The sequence below is a fragment of the Archocentrus centrarchus genome, chromosome 14 (assembly GCF_007364275.1).
Source record: "Archocentrus centrarchus isolate MPI-CPG fArcCen1 chromosome 14, fArcCen1, whole genome shotgun sequence".
Classification (NCBI taxonomy): Eukaryota; Metazoa; Chordata; class Actinopteri; order Cichliformes; family Cichlidae; genus Archocentrus; species Archocentrus centrarchus.
The window spans coordinates 29,849,126-29,869,446 of NC_044359.1; the positions used below are offsets into that span (position 1 = coordinate 29,849,126).

General features: G+C 38.1%; 1 protein-coding gene across 1 annotated transcript in view; it reads right to left on the reverse strand.

Moving 5' to 3' along the window:
• Window positions 1-20,321, reverse strand: part of gabrb4 (gamma-aminobutyric acid type A receptor subunit beta4) — a 52,985-nt gene that overhangs the window by 16,656 nt on the left and 16,008 nt on the right. The window contains exons 3-4 of the mRNA XM_030746654.1: window positions 5,040-5,107; window positions 3,305-3,525 (exon numbers count right to left, since the gene is read on the reverse strand). Of these exons, the coding sequence (XP_030602514.1) occupies window positions 3,305-3,525; window positions 5,040-5,107 (289 nt within the window). The remainder of the gene's footprint in view (window positions 1-3,304; window positions 3,526-5,039; window positions 5,108-20,321) is intronic.

Sequence of the window (20,321 nt, forward strand, 5' to 3'; positions counted from 1 at the left end):
AGTTGTAGGGATCAAAGTAAATTACAAAAACAAACAAACACCAGTGCTAGCACATTTCACAGTGAGTGGGTAGAGCACGGCACAAGGTGCAGTAGTGTGTGTAATGTGATTGTCCACAGTTTGTATTCTATAGTGCTCAGCAGCAATACGGGATAGATTCAAACAAAGGGGTCTTTACAAGTAAATGCATTTAAGACACCAAAAACCTCAAGGAATCAGACTTGGGAGCCACAACAATCACATGAATTGAACTGAGGATACAAACTTTTTTTTTTTTTGCATTTTCGGATTGTCTGTTCTGGCTGTCCTCACAACCCCTGGGCAAAGATGAACAATTCAAGAAAGCAATTTCATTAAATGCTTATGGGAAGCTTGGAAAGGTCCTAGAATCACCACTGCATGAAGATTAAGCACTTTTCCTAATTATGGTACACTGCTGAAAAAAGAAAAGTAAGAAAAATTCATTTAGAGCAACTACGACACAGCTTACAGCAGACAACAGCGAACTGTATGTCTACAGATGAAGAATTAGCTGATGTTAACAACCCCAGGAGCGGGTTTAGCTTTACATGTCACGCATGTAAAAAGCCGGCCGAGGTGCAAATGCAGGTGTAATGCAATTTTCTTCTGGCACAGGTCCATTTTACTACCCTGGCGCCTCTTTCTCCAGGCGCAGAGGAACCTGCATGTGTTGAGCTGCGCTGAGTGGAGCAGCTGGGAATGTTTATTCATATCAGGTGGTGCGGTGTAATTTGGTACCATTTTGGCATGAGTCTCCACCTGCTTAAATTGGCCACAGTACAAAGTTTTTGATTTTCTTTTTGCTTTTTTGGTTGTTTTTTAAACTAATAAAGCCAGAGTTTTCACTTGGTTTATGGTATTTTGTCAGCGCTATGTGTATGTTTGCTTGATTAGCACCGTAATGAAACTAAATGGAGTGCAAAGGGAGAACCTGTTACATTTTAAATAGTTTTTTTTTCTTTAAAATTACAAAATGGTGTATTGGCCTTTTGTGAAGGATGTACTGTCCAAGTCCCGTTCTAGTCCTTAATAATAATGTTATCACTGGCTGCTTGTTGGATGTACGATGCTCCCCATCAAACAGCGGCAGCAGTCATGTGAGAGAAGATGATCTGAGTTGCCTGTACAGAGACACACCCCTTTTTAATGATAATATATTCATCCTATTCCAGACTTGGAGAACAGAAATACAAGTACAGATTGTACTTGTCTGGTCAGAAGCTAAAATTAGCTTGGCATGCCTGTGTGCAATTGTCACAACAGCTACAGATGAAACCATCTCACAGATATTTATTTGCCACCTCTGCATCAGTGAGGCTGCATTTTTGTTGAAGTGATAATAGTCCTGTGAAGAGTCATAAAAGGAAAAAAGGAAAAAAAACTTTTGCCATCACATCTCCTTTTGTGTCAGTGCCAATTTGGTAATTCAGAGTTTCTGAATACTGATTACTGCATTAATAATTCATTACTTCATATGATGTAAACCCTGTCATTGACATTTTCCTTTATTCCCAGAACAAAACACATTCCCAAGCTTCTTTGCCTCCATCAAACTACTTTATTTTAATAACTTGTGTTAAGAAAAGCAGCAATCCATTGTGAGTTCCGCAAACCTTACTTTAAGTAGTGCCCAGGGGATTTTAGATGGGTCCCTCTGTGCACATTTGCTGTTGACTGAATTGTCTGGTTTGTCACAGTGATCTGGGACATTGAGGTGGTGAGCATTTTAAACCTTTTTTTAGCCTTTCTGGGTCAATGAACCTTAGCTTTAATGTATCCCTCACTCCCTCCACAACACTGTGATTGTTTTAGGTCAAGCTTAGAACTTTGCAGACCATTAACTTTAAAAATAAAACTTTAAAACCAGTTTGTTGTTACCAAAAATAAATCTGTCATAACTCATCCTGACACAGGACCGGATGGCTCAAAATGTGGTCTGAGATTAGCAAAATATTCCCGGGCTTTATCGGAGCAAATGCCAGACAGTAAATATGTTGTTCAGATTATCTAAGAGCCGTATGTATGGATGCATTGATTTTTTTTCTTTTTCCATTTGGCAGCCAATTGCAAGTAGTTGTGGTGACCAACCACTGCAAGGCAATTTCACAGGTCACTAGGTGGGAGGCAACTTGCCTCCAAACAGTTGTAGTCCAACTCAGACTGACTGCAGTCACTCTTAGACACACTGATGAAGGTTTGCACACAGCTTGTCTAATTTATAAACCAGACAGGCTGCCAACACATTGCAATCAATATGAGCAACTTATTTGTGACTCATCTCTTTGCCACAGGAGACTCAGCTCAGCTGGTGGCCAACTAGTTGTATTCTAGTTATATTCCTATACAAAAGCAAGGTTGCTGAGTATAACTACATCACTATTTGTGGAGGAACTTCTGAATTTCTGTTTCAGATCTGTGGTTCAGGCTGGACTCTGAATATAAGTAGTTATTGTGAATTCCTGTTTAATGTCAATTTCTGTGTAGATTATCACAGATTGCACGTAACTGCCATCTTGACCCCATTCAATCACAAACTGATAGTAGACTCATTTCATCTCATTGCCGTTTTAGCACCATCTCAGCGCACCAAAGTTGCTTTGAATAGCATATGACTATAAGTGGTCGTAGACCAGGTCTCCGTCTTTGAAGCAACCATTCAAAAAGATCACAAGCTCATTTCATGCAGTCTCAGTAATTTTGGTCGTGCTGGGGTCACCAACCACTGTTTTTCCTAATGTGACTGTACCAATAGTGTTCAACCCTGAAACCAACTGCACTCTTGGTGTCACTGCATCGCTATTATAATGTGAAGGTAAAAAAACACTTGAACAGTAAACACTGAGGAACAAAGACAGAAGCGATGCCACAACACTAGAAAGTGCAGTCCAGCAGACAACCAGATGTTGGTTGGTTATTAGCTTTTATCCGCTTCTTCCTATCCTTCTTTTATTCAGTTATTCCTTTATTAATTTTCAACATTTACCGGTATCATGAAAAACCTTTTTAAAAATAAACATAAGGTAATGTAGCTACAAGCAAAAACATATTTATTCTCTATAATGTCTTATAGGGAAGTCTGTAGCAGCAGAACTACTTGAATTTACTTTATTGTGTGTGGATTTACCACATTTAGTTAAGCTGAAGGAAGAAACTGTGCGAGTTCCTTTTAAATACTTATACACTTTATTTGCTACAAAATTGCAGTCCACATAGGTCAGCAGGATTTAGTAGAACAAAAATAATCTATTAGCCATATAGAGTGTAGCATTTTTGGTGCTCTTACCTCAATCCATATAGGACGGTGCCATCAGGGTGCAGTCGGATCATGCGGTTTTTTACTGTCACACCATGAAGAAAGGACTTCTTGTCATTAAGGAAGTAGGTGTCAGGAAGCCAAAGCTGGTCTGCTACACGGTTGTCCAGAGTTAGGTTTAGGTTCAACTCGCCATAGGCCAAACGTTTATCTCGCCAGCTCTGCTGGAAATACATTGTGATGGTGTAGTCCTGGGAAAAAAAACACAGACAAACCGACATAAACCACAGGCAAAAAAGAAAGAAACCATCAAAACTACTCAACTGTACTCAGGGTGAATGAAAGTAAACACCTGTTCTGGATTAACCGCTACTCAAAAAGTTAAGTGCAATCAGTAGAGAACAAGAAAAAGGTGGCGCTTACTCAAAGTAAGTAGAGAGAAATAGGAAACTCATATTGCTCCAGAGGAAACTAAAAGACGCATAAGTGAATCTCAGATCAGGAAAAACTGTCTAATGTTTCTGATTGTGTTAAGGAGAAGCTTGATAAAAAAGGATTAGGAACTGGAAATGCACGGAGGTGAAGAAATATCGTCTTGCAGCTAATGTATCCCCTGTAGCTGAAGTGGTGTGCCGTTTGTGGTGTCGGGAGAAACACGAGTACAGTGGCTTAATGTAAAACCTACAAAGTGCAAAAACATTCTTCCAATACATCTCAGATTATTACAGTTAAATAACGAGTGCAACCACACACCGCATTTGAGCATGATGCCTATTAAGAGATCGAGTATCCCTCCGCTTCTGATTTATGATTAATGATATAATATTTTTCCACAGAAAATGTCTCACCTGTGAACAAATGAATGGCCGCGGGGCTCGTAATGAGAACTAAACCATACTACTGATAAACAACTCAATCACCCCTTTCAGTGACATTTGTCATTAATAACGAGCAATTTCAGATGCAAATTTGAGGAAAGGCACTCTAATGTAGTTTTAAAAACAACCCGGGCAATATTTTCTGCAAACACATCAACCAGTTGAAACACTGACATTTCATATACATATTTTTTTTTTATTTAGAACATCAATTTTTAATACTTCAGTCAACATCTGTTGTTACTGAGAATTTATTAGGCAATCTGAGTGACTGATAGTCACTCAGATCATATAAAAAAAACTAAATCTGCTGTAGCTTTGAATTTTTATAAAATCATTTGATCACTCCTGAAGACAAAGAAAGTCATACAGCAAATAATAATAATAATAATAAAGAGCTGCCACACCATGTGGGAGGCTACATCACACTGAGTGAAATAAAAAGAATGCTAAGAGACAGACTGACGTCATTTGTCAGACATCAGCCATATTGCCTTATTCAGTGCTCAGCATGCCTCTCTGACTGTCTCTGTCAGAGCAAACAAATATGTCCTGTACTATCTGCAAACCAGTGTGAGGAGTTCAAGACAAAAAAAAAAAAAAGGAAATAGAAAAGAACCTCCAGTATGAAACGCTGGTCCAACGTCACCGATACCCACAACCTGTGTGCCCGTTCAGTCCAACTGAACTGTAGCAGTGTTTGTAGCTGGAAAGCCAGCGAGAGATCCTGTCTTTGCAGATTCACTAGCAAGGAGTTGTTCTGGGATTTGAATGGTTTAGCATGAAGCTCCTCTTTGCTTGCAAGGTTGAGGGTTCCTAGTGTGAAGCCCTCAATATGGGGCACTGTTAAGAAAAAAATATTTAAGACCCAAGAGATTTAAACTTACCATGTTTACTTCTGAGATGGAGTCAATGCTCGCTATGTTGATGCTCATTCCCACGACAACTGGAGGACCTGAGGAAAAAGGAAAACTTGACGTCACCAAAAGCGGTACAAACAGAACTGATCTGCTTTGATTTTCTTTCTCTTTAGTTCTTAAATTCAGTAGCATGCACCCGGTCGCATCAGATTTTGTATACAGGCTAAATCTATACTGTATTATACTTTTGCATAAGAGAGCAGCCATCTTCTCCTGGCAATGCGCTGCACCCTTATTCAGCCTAAACCTTATAACAGCCTAAATATTCCCAGCAAAAAAGACAAAAATCCCACTGAAGATTAGCTTCATTTGCAAGTTTTCAATTGATGAAAAATAAACTACAGCTCAAACACATAGGTTACTGCGTTTAATGTGCAATCGCCAGTGAGTGCAAAACCCAATGTAAAGATGAGCCCCTTTAAGAAGTTTATGAAACCACGCACTCGTCCATACTTGTTTCTAGGCTGGCAGTTTATGTAAAAGAACAAGGGCAAACCACGCCTCATTTGCATGAATACAGTACATGTTACAGCTGACTCCCTTACAAATGTAATGACCATTTCCACTTCACACAACTTTAGGTTTACGAGGTTTACGCATTCACAGTGCACATATAACCACAGTTGCTGTAACCAACAGCCAGTGACTTCAACACTATGTACTCTACGTGACTGTGCACACAATCATTAACACACATAAGACATTGTCTCAGATACAGGAAGACACACTGTAACACTAAAAAAAAATGTAGATGCATAACTGCAATAAGGGCTGTGCTTGTGTTTCTTCCTTTCGGAGTGAACAGATCCATCGTCACGGGTTCTCTTATTACAAATTCTGTCTCTTTCTATACATACAGCCTTTCCAGCCCCTCCTCTCCAAACTATGTCACCTTTACTTTGCTTGATCAGGCCACAAAACGTAATTTGCTGACACAGAAAACAGAAACAGCAATAACAGATCAGTGATTGGTTCATGTGGCAGAGCTGAATCAGGGAATTCAGATGATGTTCCACGGTTATATACTGTAGCAGAAGTGGCATTTGCAAAGAAATCATAACCACAAGAAAAAAAGCCAACTCTGCATATACGATCAACTATACCATCATACTCAACGGGCATCCGACTTATGGCTTCTTACTAAAGTGAATCAATATCTATGTTATTAGTGCGATGCTGCTGTGTGAATTGCAGCCCCTTTATATCTTTATCCTTTTCAGGAACTGGTTGAACAGAAAGGGATAAAGACATACTGTAATTATAACCATTTTTATAGGAATCTGATCAGAAGCGTCAACAAGTTTGTTATGCAGATTTTTTTCCTTCAGATTTTCTCTTTTTAAAAGCTCACCAAGCCATTATTTCCTACACAGTGAGATTCCATACGATCAGCTGTTAGCAATAGGTACTGAAAGAGAAGAAATATATTTTAAGCAGCACCGAAGCATCAAGCAGGACACACAACCAATAACTATTTTTTGGAATATATTTTAGGAATATATATGGTTATAGGTCACCGTGACTCACAAAGGATTGAGTGACATACAGCTGATGGTTATACTGCACAAGTTCACATAGACAGATTTTAGTCTCTTTGCCCAAAACAGATCTAAGACTTCACCTCTGAATCCTCTAAAAATATAACGCTCTGAAAATTAAAAAGAATATAAAGAAAAAAATCTTAAAAGCTGCTTTAGATGAGAAGAGTCATGGTGATGTTAAAGGTTGGAATCTTGCACAGTTCAGAGGCCGTGAGGATTTTTTAAAATATATAAAAATCACTGATATAACCCAGATCTGCCCAAATACTCTCACCATAAGGAGTCTAGATGCATAAAGAGTCCATATGACTACGCTTCTGGTTATGGCTAAAAATAGAGTTCAATCTAGGCTGTCAGTCTGCTCTCAATAACTATGGTGTGTGTTTCTGTGATGCAAACATTGACCCACAAACTATATGTCTCACTTCAATGACTTACAGCAGGGACCGAAGTGTACAGTACAGTCTAATTTATGAAATTTGACCAGCGTGATCACATATGACTAGGAACAAACATTTCTACTAGAATTTGTTTTGTTGACTAACTGACTTATTTAAACTGTTTGTTCTGAAAAAACTTCATGAATTATACTAAATAACACTCCCGCTGGCACTGATGATTGTCCGTGTTTCTCTTTTCATATTGGTGCAGTATTCACTTCCTTTATTAAATATTTAATTGTGTATCCCGTTAAAACATTTAATTGTACTCCAGCACTCCGGAACAAGTAAAAAGTAGATATAAAGTGATATGATCGGGAAGACCGTTGAAACAAATGGTTTAAGAAATGGTAGTTTACGTGCTCGGGAAGGTTCAGACGGCCACCTGCAGGGCGCTCTGCAAGGATCGGACCCATCTTGAATTGTTGAGTCTCTGTCTACATCAAAACCATTCCCAGTAAATCATTTTGCACTTCATTCCTCCTTAACCACACTTATTTTACACATTTCGGTGCATCAGTCTGCTTAAAGTATGATCTATGTAAGCTACTGTTGTGCAGCCTACATACATGCATGGGTAAAACTTTTGAGAAAAAACCTGTGGTGGCTGTGTTAGGTGATATTACTACATACATTAAGTGGTCATAATAGCTGGATTGTAAAATCAGAACTATCTTACTATCTGTGGACTATCCTGATATAATCTTAAGGGTCATGATATAACCCCCAAAGCCTCACTGCATTACTCTATGGCATTAGAGAATTAAGAGCCATTTTACAGAACCAGTAGAACCAAATGATAAAAACAAACAAACAAACACCATAAACAGTCTTAAAACTATGCTAGAATGAATTAATCTCAAAATCTGCTACTATTCTGGGGATTTAGCCTGCTCTGTGTGCTCATAGATTACCAATTTCTCTTCCTGAAAACACCAGCTAACCATCAGCTTTCTCTTCAAATTAATGCTAAAATATAAACTTGCAAAGGGCTTGACTGAAAGACCCGTGTATGTTCTCTCTTATACGCTGCTGTTCTTCTTCTTCTTCCTTGGCATGTCCCACTACACTAAATACCCCAAAGCTTTGTCATATTTCCCGACCCATCTTTTCCTTAAAAAAACAGGGGGATGATGGAAGGGGGTGAAGGGCCATTTTCCATCACACTTTGTGAAAGCAACCAGGAACTGTTTTCCCCAGAGATGTCAAAGTACATTCGTTCGCTAGATGAAAACAGCAAGCACCAAATCTCACCTCTCTGTCTCTCTGTCTCTCGCTCTCATATGTTGACCCTGCTTTACAGAAACAGAAGCACTCACTTTGCCACCACAGCTTTCTTGAAATAAAACTGTTGCCTGCACTTCACAAGTTGGAACAAGAATAAACACCATTAGATGTTTAAATAAGCTTTTTGATGTTAATTTTTAAAAAAAAAAACACACACACACAGCAGTAGCTACGCACACACTTTCTACCTACAGTCATCTTTTGGTCTGCCTGTTTGATAGTTTATCAAAAGTTGGAATCTATAAAAAAGAAGAGGAAGGCATCATAATCTCCCGAGGCAAGCCATATTGCCTGCGAACAATTAGTGAACTCGTGTGTCGCAGTAACTTTTTCAAGAAGCCGCTGAATGTGTCAGCCTGCTGGCCACCGTCGCAGTAGGAACAGCTTGTAGCATATGTCTGATGATGGCCTGGACATAGAAGAGGTGCATTAAAATGGAACCGAAACAGAAACAATATGAGCTGATCTTTCGGTGCCTGCCGGTTTCTCCTCATGTGGGTCCCTGTAAAACTGGGCACAGGAACATCACTCAGAGAACTGAACAGATTTACTGAAATTTTGCTAAATTAAAGTCACCCTGTGGGGTTTTTGATGTCCACTAGCATGGCAGTGTAATGACCACATGCTCTAACAGCTTGAATATTTTCCTGTGCATGTGTGCTACATGGATCGACTGTGCAGAGGGCTAGTAGCAGTCGGTGGTAAAGAACCAACAATTAACCAAATTAATTAATCAAAGCATTTTGATTTTAGTGTTTCTCAGTAACAGGTGGAGGTAGCAGTAGTCAGTGTGTTAAATATGATTAAATGTAGTCCTCCTTCTTTTGGGTTCTCTGTAGCAGTGCATCGTTATTATATACTAATATGTTTTTTCTTATTTAAAATCTTATTCTGAAAATCTAAATGACCAAATATAGTCCAGCCAGCCATGTCACTCTCTATGTGACATTTTTTGGTTGAATTTATATGGTCAGTGTGTTTTTGGAGTCTCCAGAACAGCCATAGCCTGCAAATAAAAGATGGCTGCTGCCTTTTCGCCTTAATCTGATGCAATATGGCCAGCAGGGGGCAACTCGACTGTATAGCAGTCTATAAGAAATAATCCTATAATCTATTGCTGACATCAGTAAACTTTATCCTCTGATGTCGTTTGCTAGTTTCAAGTTGTAGTTAACATAACCAATGGTCATTTTGTAAATGGTGGTTCCCTTTAGCGTGAAATAGACAATAAAGCAGGGTATGTTTTAGATTTTGGCTATGATGACATGATCCACAAATCATTATCACTTAAATATTTATTTTAAAATAAATATTGACGATGTGATCTTCAACTTCCGCAAGTTGAGTTTTACTTAAATAAAGATCTGCACGATCAGTAAACTCTTCTTTGTTTTTACCCACACAAATCAATCAATGATTTTCATATACTCCATATTTTTCCCCGCTCCCACAGTGGCTCTACACCAGTGGGCCCCATCCCACAGTTTGAGAACTACTGCTTTAAAGGAATTAGATATAAATGTATTTATTTTCTTGCCAGTAGCTGAAGTCTTTATTATCATGGATGATTAATATGTTGGGGTCTTCTAAATGGTTAAAAAATAGAAAATGACACCATTTGATTTCACTCCTCGATGACAGTTGTTTTCTCTTTTGAGCCCTTGTGTCCCCTCCTTTGCTTATTATCTATGTATGCTGTCCTCTGAACAATGTGTTGCCACATTTAGCTTCCAGTCTGACAGCCTTATCTTGCCTCAGGGCAAACGAGCTCAACCGATACAGTGGGCAGTGAAGCCGCCCCACTTAATGTTTTCCATGGTAATGGCAGTTCAAATCAAAACAGTGTAGGCTCACTGCTGGAGAGCAGCATATCCTGATTTCAACTGAGGGCAGTGCATACATGTCTTCGTAACTGATCTTTTAAGTGCTAATCGTGTTTTTCTTTCTAATCTGAGTTGATAATCCTAACCTGATTCTGTGTAAACAGTCATCATTTGTTATAAAGAAAATAAAGCAATTAAAAAAAAAAAAAAAAAAAAAAAAGCTTATTATAGCCAGACTGTAAAGAAAACTGCAATGGTTTGTCACATTTCAGACTAAATATGGTCCCTCAAACAATATTAGTCTGGTTATTTGATGAAATAGAAAAAAATTACCAGTTCCCTCCATCATGAACTGTTCATAACATCCAAAGCTCCTATTGTACACTACATATGCTTTAAATATTTAATTACTCTTCTTTTGTTCATTTAATATATATATATAAAATATGGGCATTTCCTTTAATGTGTTAGCACCATGTGGATAATCAACAACAAAGTATAATTGCAGTATAATTTCCTTTACAGGTGTTTATCATAATCAGAGCTCACAAGTGTCACTTTCCATGTATAGTACAATTAATAGCACAACAGGTCTTTGCTGTGCTCGAAACACAAACTGAGGCAGGAGAGATAAGAGACAGTCAGGCTTCCCCGATTAGGTCCTTTGCTCCTGTTGTATTTTCTTTAGTATAAAAAAAAAAATCTATACTAATGTAAACCTTGATCTGATATCTGGATGCAACCACAAGAGGGCAACATGAAAGTATTCCATCCATATTTGTGCTTATAATTTGGATGTTTTAAATAAAGCAGCATAAATTTCAGAGAAAGAAAGAAGATACACGATTGACTTTCTCTATGCTTTCTGATCAAATATATAATTCATATTTATTAATAGGCAGATTGTTTGGATATTCACTTCTGATCATCGGCATCCAAAAGCTGGTTCATTAAAGCATATGATTTAAAGAAAGCATTATTCCACATAACCTGTCAGCCGAAGAGCCTTCAAAAAAACAAATATGCTAGATGGCAAAGAAAACACCGCCTCTTATATAAAAAAAAAAAAACCTCTGATAATAAACCCATTGCCTAGCAACAGAGGGTTCCATAGCAACTGTGCAGCTTTTTCCCTACAGTGTTGCAAGAGAAGCATGATGATTATATCCAGCTGAATCTGTATTTGTTTTTTGTTGTTTGTAAATTTCCTTTATTTTTGGGTTTATTCAGTGGCTCTCATGGAAACCTTTTCTCAAGAAAACACAACACTATGCTCCACGAAAGGCTTCGTTTGCACTCAGTACAATGGCCTCAGTTATAAAGTGCAATAAATAATAGAAAGGGTACCTTTACTCGTGAAGCCAAAGGGTGCCTTTGATATACATCAGCAGAAGATTAGAAAACAACATATCTGAAAATTCAATATTTCAACACCCTAATTATATAGCAGGCCTATTCCACTAGTGTACCGGCTTTTATGTTACATTCATCCTGAACACTGCGAAGGGAAATTTTTTATTATAAAGTAAGACCCTTATGTACTCAAAAGTGATTAAATTGATCAACCAGATTGGATTCTCTATAATCATATGGCTTCTGAACGTGGGGTCGGCTTGGAAAGAAACTAACAGATCGGATCAAGTAATCATCACGAGCGCATGCGAATAATATCTGAATAAAAAATGTAACAAAGTGGCTAAAAATGTAACTATATATGCATTCCCTTCACTGACAGGGAGGTAGTTCTGCAAATTCACATTCTTCCACACGTATCAGTGTCTTCATGAATGAAGCTATTTAGGTCACCACGGGGAGCTACTGTAGTTGCTGACTGAATGCGTTCATCCTAAACCCTCAAGACCTCAAATATCCTCACGAGTCATATAAATGAAGAAGTCATCTTTTGACATTTTTAGAACAATGTCTAAAAAACATGATTAACTGCAGTTTCAGCCATAACACGTGTGGCCAGCTAAGGTATACACAATAAGCTCACTTCTTATCCCTGTTATTATTATTATTATTTTATTGCTCTTTTACTACAGACAACACCACACACCTCACTTCATGATTTAATTATTATTCTTCTGTTTTCTACAAGCTTCAGGGCAGCAAAGACCTGGAGTCTATATCCCAGCATGCAGTGAGCAGGACACAAGTCTCTTGCCGGGCTAACACACGCAGACAGATGAACACAGTCACACCTACGGGGAATTTAAAGTTTCCAGCTGCCCTAACCTGCATGTAGCAGGACGGTGGAAGGAAACTGGATCACCCTTTTAGAAACCAGCACAGACCTGGAGTGACCGTGGAAGCGCTACATAGAAAGATTTTAAAAGACTGGCTTCAGATCAGCTGTGTTAACAAGATATGACATTTTGTTAGGTAAACGGAGGCTTAGAGCAAAATGTCTGTATGATGTCTCTCGTCCAGTGTAGCCCATCTTGTACTGTAATGGTCTTTCTGTAGCATTGTTTGTGCATTTCTCATGTATGGATATGAAGCAACTGTTGCTTTACACATATTCAGACTTGTCCATTGTTAAGGTATGTAAAAAAAAAACAAATAAAAAAACAGCACATCAACCATATAAAGAAAAAAACTATTTCCTTATTATTCCCACTGAGATCACCATTTGCAATCTCTGCATGTCGAACCGCTTAAGACGTGTTTTAAACTTAATAATACATAACTTTATGTTAAAAACAGATTTTCAGCGAGATTAACAAGCAGGAAATAATTTGTTTGGCACTCCTGCTTAATATTTTCCCCGAGGCCTCATCAACAACAATATATCAAAGATCAGGCATTTAATCTGGTCTCATTCCATATCTGTTTATAATCACTTTTAGCATTCCAAAATCAATGCAGGGCTGTTTTCAGAGAACAAAAGCACAAAAAACGCTTTTGTGTCTCTTTCTTCTTTCCATCAGGATCCGATTATTACAACCTGTTCTTCAGTCCCACCTTAAAAATGAATTCTTCACACTTGTTTGTAGCATTTAGTTCTCATTAAAATACTTATCAATTTTATTTACATGGCGCCAAATCACAACAAACAGTTGCCTCAAGGCACTTTCTATTGTAAGGTAAAGACCCTACAATAATACAGAGATGAAATATTTTAACTCCATACCTGAATATTTTAAATTTTGAATTATCCAACACAATATCTTGTGTTGTCTTTTCCCATCTGCATTGCCCTTATTCTTCATCTTCATTTCCTGACCAATCAGGTTCTCCACTGTTGGAGGGAAACAACTAACTGCAAAACTACAAGCACTGACGCAACAGAGGAACTCAGACTACATGGTGATGGCCAGTAAATAAAGGGAAATCATTAACCCACGGGGGTTGAAAAAGAACAGAAGCGTAGACAAAAGAAAATGATGAGGTGAAGCAGGAGAGCAGAGGCAGTACATCACAGGAAGTCAGAGACAGAGGATAAGTAAAGGTGGCCTCATCTCACCGTCCTATCCTGTCACAAACCTCAGGCCTGATATATGAAACCTACTTAGATACTGCACTAAAAAGCTGGAAATGGATTACACTTCCTACTCATGAAACCCTGTATATATTACCAATGAAATTTCCAACTCCTAAAGTACAATCCCACAAGGAACATTATTAAAGTAGTCTGAGGGGATGAAGAGTGAACTGAAAGGTTTAGTTTATTTTATTTAGAAGTAAGATGGGAGAAGCTAAATAAGTGGGTTTATAATATGGAAACAGTCGACTGTGAGAGTAACTCAATCAACTGAGTGCTTAGTTTCAACAGATTTGACATTCAGTTTATCTGCTGAACACAGCCAAATGAAAATGAAGCATATTAATTCAAGATGAAATTTAAAATTTCTCAAAATGATGCTTTGTGGTCTCAAAGGATGAGCAGAGCTGGTTTTGAGATTGTTGTACGCGCAGAGAACGGCTAAGTCATGAATCTGTTTTGAGGGAATTAAAAAAAGAAAGACGTGCGGACTGTTGAGGGTTGAGGGAACTAAGTATGCCAACGTATGGGTACTTGAGGACAAAGTGTGTCCATTGCAGGATTTTTCCCTGAAGCTGTTTGCAAACTATTGGCTAAAAAAGTGTATAATTCATTTAACAGTTCTCTGTGGTCCAGCTAATTATTTATTTACTTGTGGGCCTAATTTATTCAGTCGCACATTGACAGTTTTAATCAATGCCATTATTTCCATGTTCCCTTGTAATCTTGGACTGAACATTTTGAATCACTGAGATGAATAAACTCATGAGATATGTTGTGTTGCTAAATACAAGATCATTTCTTAAAGGGTGCCTGGTTTTGTCTCTTTTAACTGATGCCATGTCTCAAAGCTGATATCCAGTTGCATCAGCAGCATCATGCATACACTGGTAAGTCCTGCCTTAAATGTCTGTGTAATTACATTAACCTGTGGTAATTATGTGTAGATCGTCCTCACCAGTCACGACTAATATGTCTCAAGAGAGTATGATACATGAATTAGTTCTTTATTAATATATTAACTCGTCACCCTCTGGTTCTTTCTGCTGAAATTACAGTGACTGAAAAAAGAAAACAAAAGGAAAAGAAAAGAAGTCACCAAAATTTGCATTACTGTGTCTCTAAGGTGAACAGTGCAGGATGTTAGCGCGGGATAGTATATGAAAGTTATCATGCATATGGGAATCTCACTAGTCAGGACTCTTCATTGCAGCTGGATTGCCATCCAGAGTTTAAGGTTCATTTATTTGCACATGAAATGCTGCTAGACCAAAGGAACAGAGAAAGTCACATTGTGCAGGTGAGATAAAAAAAAAAAAGAGAGAGAGAGCGAGAGAAAAAAAACTTAGAAAAGCATCTCACCTCAAACAAAACTGATAAAAAAGCCCCCTGCAACATGACAGACAAAACTCAACAGAGCTGGATTACAGACTCTAAATGACAAACTCAAAAACAAGGAAAAAATAGTATATGAAAAAAAACAAGCTGCATAAATGTAAAGGAGGAAAACAAACTAAACTCACGTTAGATCAAATGAAAAAAGCAGGAATCAAAAGGAAGAGTGACAGCGAATGCTGCCGCGTGTTCAAAGACTCAGAGGAAGAAAGAAGGGCAGGAAGAGAAATGGAGAAGTTGTGTTGTGCCACTGGAGGAAAACTTCAGTAAGTTTAACTCATCAGTCAGTTGACACATACAGCTACTGTACACTTGAACTGCAGAGGCATGTGACCTTACAGGAGAATGGATAAATCTGTCCAAATGTGTTCCATCTAAATGCAATCACACAATTTTAAAAATAAAGATCCAACTGCAGTTCAGGTGTTTCAGTTTATACATGCATGTCTTATTACATACGCAGCAACTGTACTGTAAAACTATTCAGACATCATTCAGAGGCCACAGCTTCACAAAACAGCAGAATCGCAGCCTGACACGGTGACACCTGTTCAAGTCATTTATAAAATGTTGGCTTAACAAGAGCTGCTAAAATATACCTGCAATGTCCATCCCCATTTCTATGTACAATCAACAACAATCTAGAAATTATTGTCTAGCTTGTTATTAGCACGCCAGCAGCTTTAGGGCAGTGGTGTTCATTAGTGCGCATGGAATGGGTAACTTGTCTATCTGAGAAGGCCCCATTAATGCTGAATTAGATGTACAGGCTTTGGAGCAACATACAATGCCATCCAAATAACACTTTCCTCTGGGAAGACCTTGCTTATTTCAGGAAGACAATGCCAAGCTACAGTATGTTCTGCACCTGTTATACCAGCATGGCTCTGAAGTAATAGAGTCCAGGAGCTGCAGTGTAGACCTGATAACAATTAGAACACCAAAATTTGACAAAGGGGGGCCCTAATTAAAATCCTGTGTCATACAAGAACATTAAAATATTTCACTTTCAAAACTACAACCGTGGTCTGCTCCCAAATGATCACAGATTGTTGGTAAGAGAAGAAGTGATGCAACACTGTGGTAAAAAAAAAAGGCTTCTGTGACATTTTTTTCAACACTTTTTAAGATTTCTTTTTTTTTTTTTTTTTTTAGCTGCATTTTAATATTTAAATTTTTTCACTTCAGCTTAAATTGTTTGCCTTTTATTGCATTGTTCATATTTGGTCCGACCTTTGTGGAAATGTTGTTTCACTCTTCCATCTTGCTTTTTTTCCTCCAGCCCACTATGCAGAAAACATTTTTATGCACAAACCTGTTTTATGTGGCTAGCTGTTGGGGTTCAATAATGAGATGGGCATTTAAGCGTGCTTCCTGGTAGTAAGGGTGATGGCATCTCTCTCCAGATGCTGTAAATTAGTTCTTTTTTTTTTGGGTTATCCTTGTTTATCTTTATGAAACAATTTGATACCTTTGCCAGCCTATCATGGCCTTGTCAAGGACACACCTCCCATCAATCACGGCAGGTTCAAAACGTGAGTCACTGGGGAGCGTTAGAGGAATCAAAAAAAAAAAAAAAGAGGAAAAATGCCCTGCATGCAGGATGCCTCACCAACGCCTGACCTAGGGTTTTTGTACTTTGCAGTCCACTGCGATACATTCTGGTGCAATTCTATCAGCATTTTTCTCCTTCATTTCAAAGTTGCTGAAAACAACACTTTGAATGGGAAGATGAAGTATGTCCTTTCTCCTGCGTGCTATCTCTCACCACCCTTGCCCCCCTCTGCCTGCCTACATACACACCTCATTTAATTCAAATAGAAAATCTAAGCGAAAGGAAAAGGAAAAAGTGCCCAGCTTGAGCATTTTTCCTGTGTTTCCTCTGTAATAAATCACTGGGCATTCTCTCTTCATCAGGATAGATTTCACTTGCACATGCCCCAACATCCATCCTGGGATTCTGACAACACACTTGTGCTTTGCGCTGAATAGGCATTACTTTGAGACTGAATTACAATAGCCTCTGCCATCAGCCCATATGCAAAACAGCCCAACATTTGACATGTGGAAGCACACAGACTAAGAGATTGTCCTCAGCATTGCACAATTGTCTGCTAACCTTGACAGATCTGCTTCCATTCCATACATCATTTAATATCTGTATCCGCCAAAATGCAGGTTGCAACGGACATCCTGCAGACATCAATCAGTGGTCGTGTTCTCAGAAGGTAAAGTAATGGTGTGGGGAGTGCTTTCTGTAAAGAGCTGCACACATGTGTGGATAGCGTTTAATCTATTATCTCAAAGGACACACGGGATAGCCTCGTATCATTTACATTTACATTACGCTACAGTACGTTACACGCTGAATATAAAGTGCTGCAGCTGCTCTCTGTTACTTACTGTATGTATCCTGCCTTTTATATGCAGTCAATTAGGTGTCTATTCTACCCACCAGTCATGCTGTAACTGATGCGCTGTTTCATGACTACATTCACTGCTTATCCATTACAAACAAGATCAAGCTGCAACTGGGCCTCATCTGGGAATCAATGGGAAATGAAATCAGCAAAACCCAAGCTGCATATGGCAGAGGGGGACAGGTGACCCTACTTTGATGACACGGCCACAGGCTGAACTGCCTATAGCCAGAGATCTGGCAAGTGCAGTTCTGGTCACAAGCTGCTGCACAGGTAGAGAGTCTGATTCTCTCGTCCCAGTGGTCCTGCAACTTTTTGATGTTTTTTAATGGTTGGGATCATTAAACTGCAAAAATATACAATGATCCTCTTTTATTTGAAACCATTAAGGGCTTGTATCAAAATTCCTTTAGAGTGCACTGCAGGAAAACACAAAACAGCAATATTACAGTGATTTTAGAGACGTCTTTCCTGTTGTGGAGAAACAGGAACACAGCATTGTGATCAACTGTGGAAGCAATACAGCTTTCTGCAACCTGAAGTTTCCAATAAACACAGAAACAGTGTTATGATACCAATGTTTACAGAACACTGTGTACCCTTAAAATAAAAAATGGAGGCAAAAATAATTATTAATTATATTAAATTTTCTTTTTCTTTACAGGAGCGACACATTTTGCACATTTGAACACAAAAAATTAAGACCTCTAAATTAACCTTTATTTCTTAGATTTATCAGCTGTATAAACCTCAAAAGTATTTTGGCAATGCAGTAACAAAACGACAATTAACAAATACAAAAAAAACAAAAACAAAAAAGACACAATATAATCGTACCACCGTGCAATCTAAATCTACAATTTTGAAGTTTCGTGAGAATTTTAGTTAAGAAAGTGATGCTTTTGATTTGTGTACTTTTTTTTTTTTTTTTGCTAAAATTATCTAAATCGACTTGTACAATTTAGATTTTGTTTTAATATAATGATAAATAATATTTACTACTTTTAGTGGTAACATCAAGCAGCAGCTGCCCTGTAGCTGAATGTTGTTCTTGCTTCAAGACATCTCCAACATACAGCAGGAGCAAAAGAAAAATATTAAAATTCTATCCATCTAAGACAGTTTGTTCTGAATGTAAATATTCTTGTATTAACTGACTGGAGCACTTTTACCTTGAATGTAGCCTTTTTGAGGCACACCACTTTCAGTGGCCTACCTTTGACACACCTGTAAAACAAAGATTTCTCACAGATGGTATATTCTTGTTTTGTATAGTACAAAAGTCCAGTAAGAGCACGCTGTCATAGGTAAGATGAATGTTAACAATGATAATAATTCAATCTGTTTCTTTACTCTAGACTAAAGCCTAAAAGCTCCGTTAAAAGTGCAGGAACAAGGTTAAAAGTATTAAACTAATAGTATCAATCTAAACTAAAATAAACTAATAATACTGATTTAAATGTGTTACTACAGAACCAAAGTTTACATTGATATCTGATGTTTGTATCTACAGTAACAGGGTATTATACTGAAAATCCTATTTATTTCGGTCTCCAGTACCAAACTGTTTTGTTTGTTTTTGTTTTTTTAATGCTCATAACCACCAAAAAAACATAAATCGCTCCATGACCCCAGAGAATTCCCCAGAGACTCAGTCACCTCTCTAATGGGTTCAGATTTATTCTCAGCGGAGCTATATGCGACTGCGACATTCCGGTGCTCGGACAGAATGTCCTTTATTGTCCTTTCTAACTAATGGTACACAGTTGAACCTTTATTAATCCATGTGTTACAGAAATATTTTCCATCTTCCCGTGAGCTGCACGAAACTTTAAAGTCACAAAGAAAAACTGATCACCACTTGCAATTTTCATTAGCCACATGGATTTGGAAAATTTGCAAGGCTATCTACACCAAGGGACAGCACTTCATAAATTACCCCAGCACAGCACCTTCTGTTAGACATTTACAGGCTCTCTGGTTTCTTTGTCATCCTGTTTATGCACATCTACAGTATGTTCGGTGAAATTCATTTTCTCCTTGCTGCACTACTGACAAAATACCATTTAAGACACACTAAGCCACAATCACTGTTTATTACACCAGACAAGGACAAAGTAAGGAAGGAGAGTAGCTTAGTAAAGCATCGCTGAACTGTTTTTGTGCTGATAATCTAAATCATTTTCCATGTTCAGTATAGGAATGACAGAAAGACAATGTAAACGCTGACCTAATCAACATCCGCTGAAAAACGCTGAATATCGTGAAACAGCCTCATAAACTACAGCACATACGCAACAAATACCACTTCAAGAGAGCTTAACACTAATATACACTCAAGAGCATATTCATAAGCATTTCTCATGATAGTCGTGTAATGCTATGCTTTCCTATTAGTCTTGTAATATAAGAAATATTTTAAAAATTGTTTTGAGTAAAATGAGGCAACATATGATTGCGGTTAAGTAAATTAAACATGGTAGAAACTACGCAAAGGAGCACAGAGAAGAACATAAAGTCTGAAGCTTCAGCAACACTTGTAGCTTAAATCACAGGTGCAAATGCCCCGCCCATTCTTGCCGGTACCTCCTTTGTGGACTTGTGCTGAATGTGTACAACTGTCTGTTTTGCTTTCTTTTTTCTGCTCCATTCGCACGCTTTGCCTAAAATCACAGGCATAGCCAGGAAGCTGAAGACCACAAGCCGAAACACTTCGGTCAGATAATAGAGTTGTTCTACACAGAGGTCCTTCCGGAGCTTTAGCCTCTAAGTAAATTTACCATAAATTAAGTAATCATTTCTTTTATTTGTTTAAAATTGATTATTTGAAACTGGAGCCTGTGTCGAATTTGTATG